Source organism: Rhinopithecus bieti, unplaced genomic scaffold, assembly GCF_001698545.2.
Source record: "Rhinopithecus bieti isolate Rb0 unplaced genomic scaffold, ASM169854v2 scaffold_1012, whole genome shotgun sequence".
Taxonomy (NCBI): domain Eukaryota; kingdom Metazoa; phylum Chordata; class Mammalia; order Primates; family Cercopithecidae; genus Rhinopithecus; species Rhinopithecus bieti.
Window position 1 is genome coordinate 2421616 of NW_016803312.1, and position 18394 is coordinate 2440009.

Sequence of the window (18394 nt, forward strand, 5' to 3'; positions counted from 1 at the left end):
AAAAAAAAAAAAAAAAAAAAAAAAAAAAAAAGAGTGACACGACTGTCATGATTTCCAAAATCCAAATTTAACAGGGCTGAAATTTGCACTCTCTTTCTCCCCAGATTCTAAAGACTGTACTTTTCCTGAAAACAATCAACTTGCTCTTCTTCTTTAAATTGTCTTGCAGTGTTATTTGATTCTTGCTCAGCTTCAAAATAAAGACAAAAGAAAAGAATTCCTTTCCAACAGCAACCTGTGAAGCTTCAAGCTCTAGCTTTTCCGACCCTGCTTTTCAAAACGTATTATTCCAAATGTATGAAAATCACTGTTGGAAATACAGAAAAATTCCTCATGCTACACAGAGTTGGTCCACAAACTGAGCTACCAACCTTGCAGAAATATAAGGAAAAAAGCACCTCTCTATTAATGCCACCCAGGGAAAGAGTGGGCATTTTGTTCATATGAACCTGTAGGAAAACAATCTCTTCACATATTTTCTCATATCTGTTGCTCAAGTCTCAGTTTAGGAAAACTGAATTCAGCAATTTACAAGCCCCTTTGTGGAGCCTGTAAAAAGATACTGAAACGTGGTTTCCCATCTGACCATAAGATAAATCCAAAATGCTGAAAGTGGGAGTAAGATCAAAAGAACATAAAAGAAGATCAACATTAAGGAAGAAACTCATATTAAGAAAGGCTATATGGTGAAAATTACATAATTCATGATTCTATAGCTTACAGTTCAAGCTTATGTTTACCATAACTAATTGATATTGAGGTAAAATTAATGTAACAAACTAAGCCTTTCTATTTTCACAGGTCAAATCAGCATCAAGCCTTAAAAAATGCTAACTCATTTCTACAAAAGAATAAAAGTAATGAATACTATATCATTACTACCAAGACGGAAATCTTTAAAAATCTTTAGAAAGAAACACCTGTGCTTTACTTTTCAAGCATGAAAACGTATTTCTCTAAAATCTCAGGATGAAAACACATTTAATTATACAATGGCAGTTAATAGCTCTGGGGAAAAGATCTAAGTCATTTAGTCAGCTGGACTCAAAGTTATAAACAATTATCTTTACAGTAATTATTTTGCTTCAGGGCTTTCCTCTATATAAACAAATAAACAAAAAAGCACACTAAACAAAAGCAAAAACTGCCACTATATTAAGTTACTTTCCTACCTTATAAAATAGCTGAAAAGGTTCAAATTTAGGAATCTGGGAATGCCACAAGCCAGCAGAGTAAACCTATGTAAGTGATTCTTATTCCAGACCAAGTGTGTGTAAGACAACACTGGGCCAGGCACAAATGAGAGTTTCTTTCTGAATATCTATCTACTCAATGGTTATTAACTTATTTTCATTTCCTAACTAAGCAAATAAATATCTTTACGGAAAAAAATCAAAATACAAGTATAAACTTTCCCATATTTTAAAAACATGTCAGAAATAGAATTACATTTTAAAATATTTTTTAAGTCACTTCTTGGTATCTTTTGAAAACCACATTTTTCTTTAATACTTGTCTTCTCACAGCACTACAAAATCAAACCAAATGCATATACATACCATGTGCATTCCTCATGCTTCCTTCTAAAAATGCTATGCAGGATAAATCCATTTCCAGAACTTTCCCCATTACATGCACAAAAGTATTATCTTATACTGATATTTCACAAGCAAAAGGTTAATTACAAGTTTATGATTTGGCAAAAGTATTTCAATAGAACCTCTGAGCTTTGAGTTCAAAATTAAGCTAGATATAGTCTTCTTTTAAAATAACTTAAACATAATTTCTCCACCTTATACCCTTTAACCCCTCCCAATAAAACCACAATACATTATCAACTAATTTCTTCTAAAATATACAAGCAAAGCCTTTCAGACAACTCATTTGTTTCTAAGAAATATTTCAAGATGACATTTTCTATCCAATAGACTAAACAGTGTTTGAAATATGATACCTTATTACAGCAAAGGCATATAAATATATATGGCTTTATACTTTAGGCAGAGGTTCTTAAGACCCGAAAGTAAGTATTAACAACGCAAACATAAAATCGATGGCTTAAAATATTCCGGAGAAGGCAGGGAAATTACCACCACTAACATTACTGTGGCTAGATGAATAAATGTTTTGAACTCTTTCCAGATAGACTGTTTTATTGGGAGAGGTAGGGGAGAGGAGTGGTGGTGGAGTTGAAAATAAGGCAGTCTCAGATTCAGGACTTAATTTAAAAAAAAAAAAAAAAAAATTCAAGCTTTGATCTCAAGCCACTTCATGCCATCCACAAAAAGCCAAACCATTCCAAGCCAAAAGTCATGCATATATTTTCCTGAATTCAAGATTTTTTTTTAAAATGCAAAACAAAACTCATACCTCTCCAGATGGCTTCTCATTTATAGGCTAACGTATAACATTGATAAATTGAACAGAGATCAATGATTGTCATTTAACAACAGCTGTATAAATTTAAACTCAGAAATATACAATTTAACATAAAAGCAGACATTCATACCTTGTACCCACATCTTTCAAAATATGCTTCCTCTTCTTTTTTGGCGAGGTCACTACGCTTGAAATATTTTTTATTTTCCTATTCAAGAAAAAAAATTATGTCAATAATAAATCCTTGGGCAAAAGTTCATGTCCCACAGTCAACAAGTACCTTTAGAAACCTTTTGAAAACACTCTTCAGTTTTTCAAGAATTTGATAAAATGAATATTTTTTGGCTCCAGAGATGAATACATTGATTCCCCAAACACATCACCAACCCTCCACTATGACTAAGGGCACCGATGTGTGATAAGTTCAAGTATTTTTCTTGCAGTATCAATCAGTAGGTAGGTTCATCCGCAAAGAGGAGACCAAGAATATTTTCCAAATGTTTTGATTTCTTAATGTTTGAGTTCAATAATTTCTTCAAATGGATTCATTATGAACCACATAAAATGGTATATCTCAATTACTTTTTCCTAATAGAAACAAAATTATGACATATATAGCCTACATTTGAAATCCCACATAACAAGGGAATTCCAGGAGTATAAGTTCTTTCTTGTTTCCTGGAACCTTATTATACCAGTCAGTTCCTAAAATAATCTAGATATAGGGTGGTCTTGGTGAACCTTTTTATTTAAAAAAATGATTTAAGGATATTTGGGGGTTTTGTGCCTTTTTCTGGTTTTTTGCTTGTTTTGGAGACAGGGTATCTCTCTGTCACGCGGGCTGGAGCGCAGTGGCACAATCAAGGCCACAACTTCGACTCCCTGGGCTCAAATGATCCTCTCACAAGGTATTTGTTTTGATATGATTTGATGTAAAGAGACAAGCTCTATGTCTTGTCTGTGGCTCAAATGATGTCAGTCCTTTCCACATTATACATAAAATTATCCTTATTGTTACATCTACAGTCCGTAATTTGGAGGCTTGTTGCTATCTCAGCTCTGCCTCTTGGATATTATTCCACTGATGGCTTTGTTCAAATAAAGATACTGCTCCCTACTGTATTAACAGTAATGATATAATAGTACCTCTGTACTACCTCCATACAAGTATTTAGCACCTCATAGTTCCAAAGCTCATTCACTCAGGCAGTGATCATCAATGGATGCTAAAACCTTATGAAAAAAGCTGCTGGTGACAATGGAAAGATCAGCCTGCCACCATTTGAACCCAACGATCAAGCTTGACATCAGTAAGAGATTATGTACCACCTATGTTATACTATAGGAATTACCCAGCCATCGTCTAGGAAGTATTCTTGTTAAATGTAGGGAACAGAGGAATTAACTAAGTGTCAATATGCCAGGAAGCAATCAGACAAGTCAAAGACGTTTTACAAAACTAGCCCCAGTTTCTCCAGCAAGTCAATGGCATGGAAAAAATTGGCGAAGTTGAGAAAATGACAATGTTCTTCATTAAAAGAAACTAAGATTCATAATAAGCAAATTCAAGGATCAAACTTCATGTTGACCTGACTTGAAAAACCAACTGTAAAAGCAAATGTATGTATGTATTTTAATTCAACTGGAAAATATATGAATGTGAGGAGAGTATTTGATAAAATTAACAAACTAATTTTAATTTTGTTGGGTGTGATCATATTTTGGTTTTAAAAGAACACGTCATTTTCTAGAGCTGCATGTTTCAGGGAAAGGATATGCAGAGGCTCATCATAAAATTTATCTATTTTGTGTTATGTTTAAAACTTTCAGGATAAAGTTTTCTAAAAGTTCATTCGTTAACTCAATAAACATTTCCAGACTTATCTACCACACAACAAGCACAGCTTTACAGAAATAAAGATGAAGATATTATCTGGGGTAAGGAACCGATGGTATCATCTGAACATCAAAACTACCCTGAGTACGGTGGGGGCAAATAGTATTAACCCCTTTTTAGAGGTGAGAAAGCTGAGAATTAGGTTAGGTGACATTCCCAGAACTCAGCAAGAATGATGAGTAGCAGCTAGAACTCTGATCCTTAAACCCTTTGTTCTGATCTAGTCTTCCAAGCTACAGTTCTTCACTCCCAAAATATTATTTCGGCATCTAAAATTGTTTTTGACTAGGTAGTATATAATTGTCATATTTCGAATAAGTTGGCAAACACACATTGGTATCCTTTCAGAAAAGGCTGATATGTAGAAAGAAAGGAAAAAATCTCCAGGCCAGAGGCCATGGTCCAATCTTTTTGACTATGTTATCTTTGATGACCATGTCTCAATTCCATTGAACACACCTAACAAAATCTCAAGCCTAGAACATCTCAAAATGTGGTCCACGGAGTCTCTTTCAGAGGTTTTGCAAGGTCAAATTTATTTTCATGATATACTAAGACATTATGTGCCCCTTTTTCATTGCGCTCAGATTTGCACTGACCGTCCAAAAGCAACATGGGGGGAGGATTTGGGAAGGGGGACTACTGGCATCAGCATAAATAAAGGCAATGCTTTCAAACTGTACCAGTAGTCACTGTATTCTTCACCAACATGCACTTGCAAGAAAATAAAGTCTAGTTTCTCTTAAGAACGTTCTTGACGAAGTCTAATTTTCCTAAATCTCAACCTTTGAGTACACAGCCTTTTAATAATCAGCATGAAAAAATAAAATGTATAAAGCACTTCTGTTACTTACTAAAGTAGAATGGTTTTCTCAAAGAAAAGCACTTGCGCAATCGTTTGATTAGTCAGATTTGGGTGTTTGGTAGACATTTTCTCAGAATTGAACAAAACAAGCTTAAAGTTAAAAGAAAACAATGATGGTATTTACCACCAATGATAAAATTCCAGCTGTCAACTGAGAACTGGAAAAGTAGAAAACTTGTACCTAGCACCATGAGCTTAATAGCTTCCCAATACTTGAAGCCTTTTCCCATGAAATCAGTGGTGATATTAATAAATGTGATTTTTAAATATTATCTAATGAAAATGTCAACATTAAGAAGATCCGCATAACTCACTGAACCATGACATTACAAAATCAAGATGTTACAGAATCACATGTAGGTAAAAAGATCCAACCAAAGAGCAAAATAGATCAACAGGCTTTAATGGATGAAAAATTCAATGAAATGATTTCAGAATCCACATTGTAACTGATCTTTAAGAAACCACTTGTGTAGTTTTGGTGTAGTATCAAGAAGAATATCCACAAACCTGAAAAGGCTATTAAAATACTCCTTTTTCCAACTACTTATCTGTGGATGAATTTTCTTCATGTACTTAAACAAAAACAACATACAGCAACAGACTGGAGGGAGAAATAGAATCCAACTGTCTAATATGCCAGAGATTTCTAAAACAATGTCACTTTTCTCACTAAAGTGTTTGTTTTGCAAATATCGTCTTGTCATAAAATACTTGTTAGCATACTATGGGTTTATTATTGCATTTCTACATGGAATATACATTTTTTAATTTCCCGGCTTTAATTTCTAATATAGTAATTATCAATAAATGTGTCCTATGTAAATAAAAGCTCTCTGGGGCTATCAATAATTGAGAATGAGACCTGAGACCAGTAAGTTTAAGTCCACTTGGCATTCTCCACGCCTACAGCATGCTCAAAACAACGCTGGCAAAAACCACTTGGGCCTCAACATTGCCTATTGGTCCTGGAGTATTCATCCATTTCATTTTCTTTCCTGTTGTCTACACTGACCATTCCACTGTCTCCATTCTCATGAACTTCCCATCCTTTCATTCTCCCCTCATTTTCAGCAGATGACTAAACCATCTCACTTTACGGAAGCGACCAGTCAGGAACTCCTCCAAATTCCTCCCAACTCCAGTCCTGACCTGGATCTGCTTTGGTCCTTTCATTTCACAGAGGAACAGAAAACCCTCCTCTGTCTAGGGCAAATCCCTTTCTAATTACTTCAGACCTCAGTTCCTCAGGGACTTCTCACCATCAATGCTGTTTTCTCCTTCACATATTCATCCTTCCCCTCTCTACTGGCTTTTGACAATTATCATTTAAGTATGCTCAAGACTCTGCCCTGGGTATCATTTACAGCAGAACCACATTAAACTGTTTAATCCGCTTCCACTTCCTTACCTCCATTTCTCTTTGCAGCCCCTCAGCATATGGACATCCATTCTGTTTCACTGAAAAAACCTCCCTGGGATCATAAATAATGTCTAAGGTACAAATCCAAAGGGACTTCTCTGACTGATCTCATTCAGTCTTCAATTTAACTGCTCATTCCTTCCTTCTTCAGTAACTTTCTTCTCTTAGCTTACAGATTCTTCTTATGTCTTCCTCACTTACTGGTTTGCTTAGATTTTCTATTTCTTGTATTTTTTTTGTACTTTTTAGCCATTTACTTCACTTAGATTTTCCAATGTATTAGAACTAGTATACAGTTCTCCTTACTAATTTTACTTTCCAATGTCTCCCATATTGGTTCCTGCCATTCCTTCTGTTGGTCCTTCATTTCAGAATATTTTGTATAATGTGGGTTAGGGGTTATTGCTTACTCTTTCCGTATGGATATCCAGTTGTTCAGCACCATTTACTGAAAATATCTTTCCTTCCATTTGGTTTTGGTGTCTTTGTCAAAACTCAAACAATTGAGTAAGGGTGGCTCCATTCTGGGTGCTCTGTTATATTCTAGTGATGTAATGGTTGGTCTTTATGCCAGCACTATGCCGTTTTGATTACTGTAGCATTATTATTGCAGCACACTGTAGTATCTTTCATATAGGAAAGATGCAGTAAATACTGGAAGGAAAAAAAAGCTAAAATTCTACACATAGCTCATCCTAATAACTACAACTAGTAAAACTACTAATTAGTCCCCACTGAGTTTCTAGAGCAGCCTGGTTTTCCACATGAGGTTTTTGCATTAAATGAAGACTCACCAATTCTAGGCTCCAAAACACTGGTGTTCTAGCAATGCAGATACTACATTTACCTCAGGGTGGTTATACCAGGCAGGGCATTTTAGGACAGGTGGTAAGAGGATATCTTAGTCACTTCTCGGCAGTTTGACAAAGAGGCACTCACAAGCTAAGTACTGATTGTTTCAACTATCAAGGATTAACCACAAAAAGCTGGGACACCACTTGAAATGACCAAAGATGAGGTGGCTCTTCTTTCTGGAAGAACAATACCACATAGACAACTGTTTTCCAGCTACAGATGCGGTAATGACGACAATCTACTGATCCCCGACCAGTGTTTTCTAAAAAATTAAAACAAAGGGACTTGTTCTTTCCCATCTTGCAAGATGGTGGGTGAAAAAGTTGAGAAGTCAGATTCTAAAGAGAAGAAACCCGAAGCCAAGAAGGCTGAGGCTGGTGGTAAGGTGAAAAAGAGTCACCTCAAAGCTAAGAAGCCCAAGAAGGGGAAGCACCATTGCAGCGCAATCCTGTCCTTGTCAGAGGAATTGGCAGGTATTCCCCATCTGCTGTGTATTCCGGAAAGGCCGGGTGTAAGAAGAAGTACTCAGCCGCTAAGTCTAAGGTTGAAAAGAAAAGGGAGAAGGTTCTTGCAACTGTTACAAAACTAGTTGGTGGTGACAAGAACGGTAGTACCCAGGTGGTTAAACTTCATAAAATGCCTAGATATTTTCCTACTGAAAATGTGTCTCAAAAGCTGTTGAGCCACGGCAAAAAAAAAAAAAAAACCCTCAGCTGACACGTGAGAAAACTGCGAGCCAGCATTACCACCAGGACCATTCTGATCATCCTCACTGGATTCCACAGAGGCAAGAGGGTGATTTTCCTGAAGCAGCTGGCTAGTGGCTTGTTACTAGTGACTGGACCTCTGGTCCTCAATCGAGTTCCTCTACCAAGAAAACACCAGAAATTTGTCATTGCCACCTCAACCAAAATTGTTATCAGCAATGTAAAAATTCCAAAACATCCCACTGATGCTTATTCAAGCAGCAGCAGCTGCAGAAGCCCAGACACAAGGAAGCTGAGATCTTCAGTACAGAAAAAGAGAAATATGAGATTGATCAGAAAGCTGTGGACTCACAAATTTTACCAAAAATCAAAGCTATTCCTCAGCTCCAGGGCCACCTGTGATCTGTGTTTGCCCTGACTCATGGAATTTATCCCCACAAATTGGTGTTCTACATTTCTTAAGAAGAACCTAATTAAATAACTGATAACAAAAAAGGAGGACTGAATACAACATGATAAAATCATTTGCAATTGTGGTAAGAATTATTTCATAAAACTTTTTCCACATCAGATCAATATATAAAAATGTATTACTATGAAGGCGGCAGTGAAAAAGTCTGAAAGTTACTGACAGACACTATGATGCGGAAAGATAAAAGATATAAAGCAACTATTCTGCATGAAATGATAGAGCTGCAGATTTAAAAACTGTCTTCCCACGGACACAATAGAAAAGATGCCTAGTTGTGTGTGTTACATCTTACATCATGCAAGAGTACTCACCCTCAAGTTGGTCTAAGACTTGAGATCTATCGTGGCAGGCCAAAGGAGTATGAGAACATCATGTAACCCTCTAAGTCTCAATTTCATCATCCATGAAAACAGCATTGCCTTGTGCACTAACAGTTGTGAAGCTCAAATCAGATAGCATACAGCACTTTGAAAAATATAAATCACATGTTAATCTAATAATTTTCCACTGCTTTCTTACATTAGCCCTATCAAAACTAGTTCTGTGTTTGTAAGGTGAATAAATATCCATTCTATCTGTACAGGTTAACAGAGCAGGCTTTGAAGTAGGAACAGAACAGCGTTCAAATCCAGGCCCTATCTCTTGCCAGCTGCGTAATCTTAGAGTCATGTAACTTCTCTTAGCTTCTAGTTTCCTCATCTGTAAATGTGAATAACAGTAACTTGTTGTACAAGTTAAATTGGAAAACATTTGTTGCATGATGCCTAACATTACTGTTAACAGAAACTACGAATGTCAGTTTTTGTTTCGTTTTGTTTTGTTTTTGAGACAGAGTCTCGCTCTGTCGTCCAGGCTGCAGTGCAGTGGCACAATATCGGCTCACTGCAAGCTCCGCCTCCCAGGTTCACGCCATTCTCCTGCCTCAGCCTTTTTTTTTTTTTTTTTTTTTTTGTTTTTGGCAGAGACGGGGTTTCACTGTGTTAACCAGGATGGTCTCGATCTCGTGATCCACCCACCTCAGCCTTCCAAAGTGCTGGGATTACAGGCGTGAGCCACCGCTCCTGGTCGAGTGTCAGTATTTTAATTCCCATTTCATGTATGCCCTTTGTTGGTCTGAACTGCTCTGTGATTGGAAAACTCAATCTTATCTTCTGGCTGGAATTATGTGATAATTCAATCAACTACCAAATTAAAAAATGAAAGACACCCAGGAAAAGCTTATATAAATTATAAATGACCCTAAAGAATATAAAGATTTAGGCCGGGCGCGGTGGCTCAAGCCTGTAATCCCACCACTTTGGGAGGCCGAGATGGGCGGATCACGAGGTCAGGAGATCGAGACCATCCTGGCGAACACGGTGAAACCCCGTCTCTACTAAAAAAATACAAAAAAAAACTAGCCGGGCGAGGTGGCGGGCCCCTGTAATCCCAGCTACTCGGGAGGCTGGGGCAGGAGAATGGCGTAAACCCGGGAGGCGGAGCTTGCAGTGAGCTGAGATCCGGCCACTGCACTCCAGCCTGGGCGACAGAGCGAGGCTCCGTCTCAAAAAAAAAAAAAAAAAAAAAAGATTTTTTAAAAAAATGATTATTTTGCAGATTGGTCCACTTCAATGACGAAGAACATGATTATGCAAATATTCATGTTGTGAACCCTGAGGGTGGGCTGAATATTTTGTGATTCACTTTTCCCTTTAAAGCACTTAGATTTCAACACCCTGGCCCTTCCTATCAGCTGTGCATTCCAATACCTACATTTAAAATACTCCCAACCACTCAGCAAAAGGTTCCTGCAGTAGACATAAAAATATTAATTTACAAATATGAACAAGCTTTTCCCCATACCTACCAAACAGTATTCTATTACCTCCACCTTTCTGTTTTTAAAGTTTCAATGATGATGAAATTTGCCATCCACCAAGCTAAGAACTCTAACTTACTTACACTACATCATATACATCAATCGTACACAACATCCAAATATCTAAGTCAGATGTTCTGTGATGCACAGATTTCTATGGGTCCTGAAGACCCTCAGAGAGGACTCATGAAGTCAAAACTGTTTTCTATACTAAGGCATTATCTGCCTGCTCGCTCTGATGACATCTGCACTGTAGGTGAAAAGCAATGGTAAATTTGCTAAAGTCTTAGCAAGAATCAAGGCAGTGGCTTTAAACTGCCACTGCTACACCATAAAGTAAGGGAGATCATCTTCAGGAAGTTCCTAAATCATGTAATTCTTTCTCTCCCTTTTCAGTACCTTTCCAAGAGTCTTAGCATTCCCATCAGTGAAGAGCAGGCCTACAGACTTTTCATGTGTTGAAGAAGAGGGAAGAAGAAGGAATAGAACTAAAAAATTGGGATTTACTATTAAAAAGGAACTTCTATCACTTTTTTTTTTAGAGACAGGGACTGGCTCTCTCACCCAGGCTGGAGTGCAGTGGCACGATGATAGCTTACTGCAGCCTGAACCCCTGGGCTCAAGCGATCCTCCCGACTTGGTCTCCCAAGCAGCTGGGACTAGACGCGCACACCACCACACCTGGCTAGAAGGAATTTTTTTTTTTTTTGTAGACGGTGTCTCACTCTGTCGCCCAGGGAGGAGTGCTGTGATGCGATGTCGGCTCACTGCAACCTCCGCCTCCCAGGTTCAAGTGATTCTTCTGTCTCAGTCTCCTGAGTAGCTGGGATTGCAGGCGCGCACCACCACGCCCAACTAATTTTTGCATTTTTAGTAGAGATGGGGTTTCACCATGTTTGCCAGGCTGGTCTCGAACTCCTGACCTCAGGTGGTCTGCCCACCTCGGCTTCCCAAAGTGCTGGGATTTCAGCGTTCAATGTTTCAATTGGGCACAAACCCTACGTAAGGCGACAGAAGGGAACTCTCAGGAGAACTGAGGCACGTCTGAAGAATGCCGAAGGATGGGAGCGGGGATAGGGGGCAATTAGGTAAACTGGAGGAGCACAGGGTCAGTCGGGGGGAAATAGCCAAAGCCTCGGGTTTTCCTGCAGTTCCCACACTTGCATCCCTAAAGGCTCCCGAGTAGTTACCGGAAGGAAGGCTGTGAGTGTACTTTGTCCTGGTCCTTGGCGTTTTGAACAAAGAACTGGACAAAACGCACAAAGAAAGTAACAAAACACAAGAATGAAGCAGCAAAAGCAGGGACTTATTAACGCGGGATAGCACTCCATAGGGTGCGAGTGGGCCCGAGCAAGCGGCTCGAGGCCCCGGTTACAAAGTTTTCTGGGTTTTAGGTACTCCTTCTGAGGTCCCTACCAGCTACCCTTTATCCGGATGAAGGGTTTGAGCCTGTGGCTAAAGACAGGTGAATTGGCGCCCTATGCTGATGAAGGGATGGCCCGTGTTTGGCCCGCGGCCAATGCAGGGTACGTTCCGTTCCCATCCGAGAGGCGGTGGGAAAGGAAGGATGCGGGGAGAGCAGCAGCCTGGAGCTTCTGTTACTCGGTGATGGGAAGATGAGGATTTTCCTCTTGGTTTGGCTTTTGGACGTGGGCGTTAATTGGCCTCAGGTTCCCGCTCCCAGACCCAGGTGTTTTCCTTTTGACCCAGCTTTAGGAAGTCAGTAACGAATGGGACTCAAGTTCCCTGCCCCCAGACTCTATTCTCCAGCCTCAGAGACGCCAAGGGTTGGATCTAAAGGGGGCCTCCCAGGGATAGTGGCAGGACACTCGCTAAGCCCTTTCCCCGCCCCGAATCCTCTGAGTATCGTCAACCTCACCCCAAAACCCTGACACACACACACTCACTCTCCCATCCCGACCCCCACGACCACAGGGTCCTCACCACCAGCAGGTTCCTATCCTCCACCAGCTGCCGCTTCCGAAGGATCTCTGATTTCAGAATGTCCATCTCACTGCCAGAATCTAAGCTCCAGTTTCCCGCTCCAGCTCCTCGAACCCAGCCTCACTCGGCCGGCTGCCGCGAACCCACTGAATATACAGTGCAACTAGCCCAAACACCTGAAGACAACAACTGACAGGGCCGCTTCCGGCGGAAGTTGAGATGAGAGAGAGAGAGAGAGGGGAAGAGAGCGTCCCGGGGCGCCTGTCGTGGCCAAAGCAGCTGTGCGTCAGTGCCCCCTGGCGGCGCCCTCCGGCAGCGCGCCTGTAGTTCCCCTTGTGGAGAGGTTTACGTGAACGTGGACTGAAACCCGGGTCTTTATAGTACCCTCTGCACCTGCTAGTTCCGTTCCAAAAGCCTTCTCGAAGAACACCTCAATAATGCCAGTTAAATCAAGATCTTTATTAACTGGAAATTTACATTAGGGTTTCTGAAGTTACTTGCTTGCAAAATTAGTGTACTAAAGGATGAGAAAATCTAAATAACAATACTAACTTGTAACAATAGAGTCAAAGAGCAGTGTTCATTACTACACCGTTAAATTTCCTGTGAATTTAAACGACTACATCCATTTAAGGCAGTTTGGAAGTCAATTTATCTCCACTCCCTCTGTTTTAGATTGCTTACCAATCTTGGTGATAATTGAGCATTTACCTCAAGCTGACTAATCACTTTTTTGGTCACGCGTTCAGCAATCAAGATTTTTTTCAGTGACATGATTGGAGAGGTAATCAGAAATTCCTTTTTTTTTAAAGCCCAACCCAAGGGAAAAAAATTAAATTGAAGAGGAAAATTATGTCAGAGAATTTTTAAGTCCCTAAAATTTGTTTACAGTGGACTTATTTTTTGTTTCATGTCATTGAAGCACGTTTAAAATTGTTTTGTTAAATCATAATTGAACAATATTTGACGTGTTGTTTTTCTTACTCAAAAAAGGTAAGAAATATTCTGTTCAGTCAACTGATAAGGGGCAAAATGCTTTACAAAACAAAAAAAATGAACAATTGAATTGTTCCTTTCAATTTAGAAAGTCGTGCGGGGCGGCGGGTGTAGGGGGGTGTCGGTGATACTTCATCTAAAAGATATCTGAGGCCGGATGTGGTGGCTCACCCCTGTAATCCCAGCACTTTGGGAGGCCGAGGTGGGTGGATCACCCGAGGTCAGGAGTTCGAGACTAGCCTGGCAAACATGGTGAAACCCCGTCTCTACTGAAAATACAAAAATTACTCAGGTGTGCTGGCAGGTGCCTGCAGTCCCAGCTACTCAGGAGGCTGAGGCAAGAGAATTGCTTGAACCCGGGAAGTGGAGGTTGCAGTGCGTGGGGATCGTGCCACTGCAGTCCAGCCTGGGTGACAGAGCAAGACCCTGTCTCAAAAACAAAACAAAATAAAATAAAATATACCTGACTTTTGCCAGAAATAAGCCAACATAGGAAAATGTCCTTGAACTAAATATGGCAACACTCCTGTATGAATATGGGTTTCCCAGGTCACTAATTCAATGAGCAAATAATAATTTATTAGCATTTTCCTGATTTAGGGATTAGGGATTCTTAGACACAAAAAAAAAAACCTAAAGGGTTAAGACAGATGACAGTAACAGCAATGGAGGTTTACAGAGAACACGACGGCTGGCCAGCTGGGAAACTATCAGTGTAAACCAGAGAAGGTACCAGCTACAGTTAACAGCCTCCTCTTACATTTTAGACTTTCGTTGATTTCTATGTTTATGTAAACATGTGCACTCAATCCTGATTAAGGCCTGAGATCAACGAGTGGTAGAGAGAAATACTTGAACAAGCAACTGACAAGCAAGCTTTTCAATTCAAAAGGGAGGGGAAAAAATATTCAGGAGCGTTTAGAAATACTTAAAAGAGGCCGGGCGCAGTGGCTCACGCCTGCAATCCGAGCACTTTAGGAGGCCAAGGCGGGTGGATCACGAGATCAGCAGATCCAAACCATCCTGGCCAACATGGTGAAACCCTGTCTCTACCACAAAAATTAGCTGGGCATGTTGGCATGTGCCTGTAGTCCCAGCTATTCAGGAGGCTAAGGCAGGAGAATCGCTTGAACCTGGGAGGCAGAGGTTGCAGTGAGCCAAGATCATGCCACTGCACTCCAGCCTGGGCGACAGGGTAAGACTCTGTCTCAAAAAAAAAACAAAAGAAAGAAAGAAAAGAAAAGAAACACTTAAAAGAACAAATCACCCTGACCCAAAGAGAGACCATATTCATTTAAAAAAAAAAAAAAAAAAATGCATCCCATTTCATCACAATCGTCATTTAAAAAGTGAAATATTGGGACTGGGTACAGAGGCTCACACTTGTAATCCCAGCACTTTGGGAAGCCGAGGCAGGAAGATCACTTTGAGCCCAGGAGTTCAAGGCTACAGTGAGCATTGATCGCACGCTGCACTCCAGCCTGAGTGACAGAGTGAGACACTATCTCTAAAACAAAAATAAATAAATAAGAAATAAAAATGAAAACTTGGAAACAATCCAAGTGTTCTAAATGTAGGAACAGTTAAATAAAATATGGTTTATACATACAATCAAATAAGATGGCATCATTAAAACCATGTTTTAAAATTCAGTGGGAATGCCCATGATACAATGTTCAGTTCAAAAGTAGAATAATGAAACTTTATAGCATATAGTCTCTGCTTTTAACAAAACATAGACATATGCTCTTTAACAAAACATATAGACATAATAAAACATTGATTGGAAGGAAACGTACCAAAATATCAAGTTTTTATCTGGACAGTAGAACAATTGGAGATTCTTATTTTCTGCTTTATACCACAATTTGGTACAAATCTCATAATACGGGGGGGTGGTGGGGGTGGAATTCAGGTATCAGTCTTTTTCTGTTTATTATTTAGACTATTTATAAATTTTCTAGCATGTCTACTTTAGACATTGTATATGATAAATTTTGAAGAATACCTATAAAAGAAAGCAAAGGATCAGACAAAGAATTTTTTAAATTTCCATAGTTATTCCATCCAATATTTAAATATCTTATATATGAGCTCTGTACTACATTAGCTTCTGTGACCTAAACCAAAACATAGACCCTGCCTGCAAAGAGATAGCCAGCTAGTTGGGGAATTGGCCGGGCACGGTGACTCAAGCCTGTAATCCCAGCACTTTGGGAGGCCGAGATGGGAGGATCACGAGGTCAGGAGATCAAGACCATCCTGGCTAACACGGTGAAACCCAGTCTCTACAAAAAATACAAAAAAAAAAAAAAAAAGAGAGAAATAGATCTTGAAAAGTTAAAAAGTTAAATTATGTAAGATTTAATAGTGTATAGGCGGTTATAATTGCAGAAATTAAAAATCAGTCATCTAAAAGAAAAAAGTAAAATCAGTATAGGATTGATGAGCTATTCCTCTGTAGAGGTAACTCATCCTAGGAAATTATGTGTCATTTCTGGAGACTGGAGGGAAATGCCAGATTGAATCAGGATCACCTGGATTTGTTTTGTTGCTGCCCTAAAAGATGGAATGTGACTTAAACAGCAAAGAAAAGCTCTGATTCAATACAGTGGCTCTCAATCCTTAACGTGCTTCAAGATAACCTGGAAGACTTTTTGAAACACAGACGGCTGATCCCCAACCCCAGAAACTGTCTTTCCCTAGGCTTGGGGTAGGACCCAAGAATTTACCTTTTGAACAAACTCCCAAGGGAGACGGATGCTGTTGATCCAGGGACCTCATTTTGAGAACTGCTGACCTAATACATTATTTTGTCATCTCCTGGGGCAAAAAAAGTGCATTTGCAGTCTGAAATGCAGTCTGCATGAGTCTTGAGAATCAGAGCAGAGCGGGAAGGCTGGGTGGGTGGTATCTACAGCGCGGTCACAGGCACCTCGAAGGGCACCCGTCCACTCCCCGTAATGCTGCTTCTGGGAATTTCCTAATGGCAAGGGGTCAGGCTCCCTCCGCATCCAGCCACCTTTACAGAACTGCTTTGTAGGGTTAGACCACAGAGAATGACTGATCCAATCTGAGACAATCAGAGTCCCTTCCCTAGAAAACTAAAATTGCAATGGAGTGGATTCTTCCAAGACTCAGGATATTTAAAATGTTAATTCCGGAGTGATAGACACTTCACTTCAACTGGGCTTGTGCCTACTGTCCCACAAGAGCCAATTGTTACATTTTTGAGAATTTTGTGTCAGTTGTCAAACACAGCCATTATTAAATATCAAATGAGTTTACTTGTAATCAAATAAATGATAATATAAATGAAGGTAATAAATACACAGAACCTAATTCTTATTTTACTACATTTTTACTATTATGCTCTTGGAGTTATTTATGACTGTTGTATCTTTGTGGTGGAAATACTTACTGTAAAATGGTGGCTCCTGCAGACCTCCTCCCAGTTCCAGGCTTGAGGACCCCACCTTGGTAACTGGAAATCAGCCATAGTGACTGTATTACTCAGGGTTCTCCAGAGAAACAGCCACTAGAATATATAGGGATTTATCAGAAGAGATTTATTATGGGAATTGGCACATGCAATTATGGAAGCTGTGAGGTCCCACAATCTGCCATCCGCAAGGTGAAGAACTGGGAAGGCCAGGGGTATAATTCAACTAGAGTCTGAGGGCCTGAGAACAGGAAGGTGGGAGGTTGAGCTGACTGGGCTAGCATAAGTCCCAGAGTCTGAAGGCCCAAGAACCAGGAATTCTGATGTCCAAGGGGAGTAAAAGGCTATGTCAAGCTCAAGAAGAGAGAGACAGGTCAGGCATGGTGGCTCATGCCTGTAATCCCAACACTTTGGGAGGCCAAGGCAGGAGGCTTCGTTGAGGCCAGGTGTTCAAGACCAGCCTGGGCAACATAACAAGACCCCATCTCTACAAAAAATAAAATTAATAAATAAAAAAAAGAGAGATAGAATTCACCCTTCTTCTTCTCTCCTGGCCCGCAACAAATTGGATGATGCCCACTCATTACTCAGTCCACCAACTCAAATGCTAATCTCTTCTGGAAACATGTTCGCAAACACACCCAGAAATAATGTTTTACTGGGGATCTGGGTGGACATCCCTTAGGCCCATCAAGTTGACACAGAAAGTTAACCATCACACTGGCAGTATTTACACCACAGAAATTGGCAAACTGTTGATATATTTTTTTTGCTGGCTGTCTAAACTTTAAAGTTTATAGAAAAAATGTTCACAATACAGATCAGGGTTTCTCAACCTTGGGCCCCATAATGCCTTACTGAGGGATGACCCTGGCCTCATGTCATTAGACACCAGTCACATCCTTTCCCTAGTTGTGACAACCAAAAAAAAAAAAAAAAAAAAAAAAAAAAAAAATCTCTAGATCATCAAATGTCCTTTGAGAAACCAAATCTCTCCCTAGTGGAGAACCACTGATAAAAAATTAAATTGATTGATTGATTGAGACAGAATTTCCCTCTGTCACCCAGGCTACAGTGCAGTGGCACAATCTCGGCTCACTGCAACCTCCACCTCCTGGGCTCAAGCGATTCTTGTGCCTCAGCCTCCCGAGTAGATGGGACTGCAAGCACGCACCACCACACCCGGCTAATTTTTATATTTTTAGTAGAAATGGGGTTTCACCATGTTGGCCAGGCTGGTCTTGAATTCCTGGCCTCAAGTGATCTGTCAGCCTCAGCCTCCCAAAGAAAAATTAAATGTAAAAGTGTTGTGTCTGTAGCCATTACTTAGTAAATAGCACCAAAAAAATGAGGAAATAGTCTTCTAGTATTTGAAAACTATCATCTGATTCAACTGAGTCACTCCTGTCATTGACAAACAAGTGAAGTTCTGACATACATCTTCGTTGTTTCACTTTTGTCTTATTCATTGATTGAAGCCAAAATATCAGCCAGCATTCATGTCAGACAGAGCTGGATGTGTTCATCAGTTATAACCATACATTGGCTAGGGATGC

The 18394-nt window shown here is 39.9% G+C and overlaps 1 protein-coding gene and 1 pseudogene across 2 annotated transcripts in view; one reads left to right on the forward strand and one right to left on the reverse strand.

Annotated features, from left to right (window-relative positions):
• The window catches only part of PRPF18 (pre-mRNA processing factor 18), a 45509-nt gene extending 32760 nt beyond the window's left edge, over nucleotides 1-12749 (reverse strand). The window contains exons 1-3 of one of the 2 annotated variants that reach the window (XM_017874591.1): nucleotides 12401-12624; nucleotides 2510-2587; nucleotides 2371-2397 (exon numbers count right to left, since the gene is read on the reverse strand). In XM_017874591.1, coding sequence (XP_017730080.1) covers nucleotides 2371-2397; nucleotides 2510-2587; nucleotides 12401-12466 — 171 coding nt within the window. In that variant the 5' untranslated portion in view covers nucleotides 12467-12624. Of the gene's footprint in view, nucleotides 1-2370; nucleotides 2398-2509; nucleotides 2588-12400 lie in introns of both variants that reach the window. The other variant, XM_017874599.1, reaches the window with a different exon arrangement.
• LOC108530838 (60S ribosomal protein L6 pseudogene) lies at nucleotides 7727-8588 on the forward strand (annotated as a pseudogene).
• Nucleotides 12750-18394: the final 5645 nt, after the last annotated feature.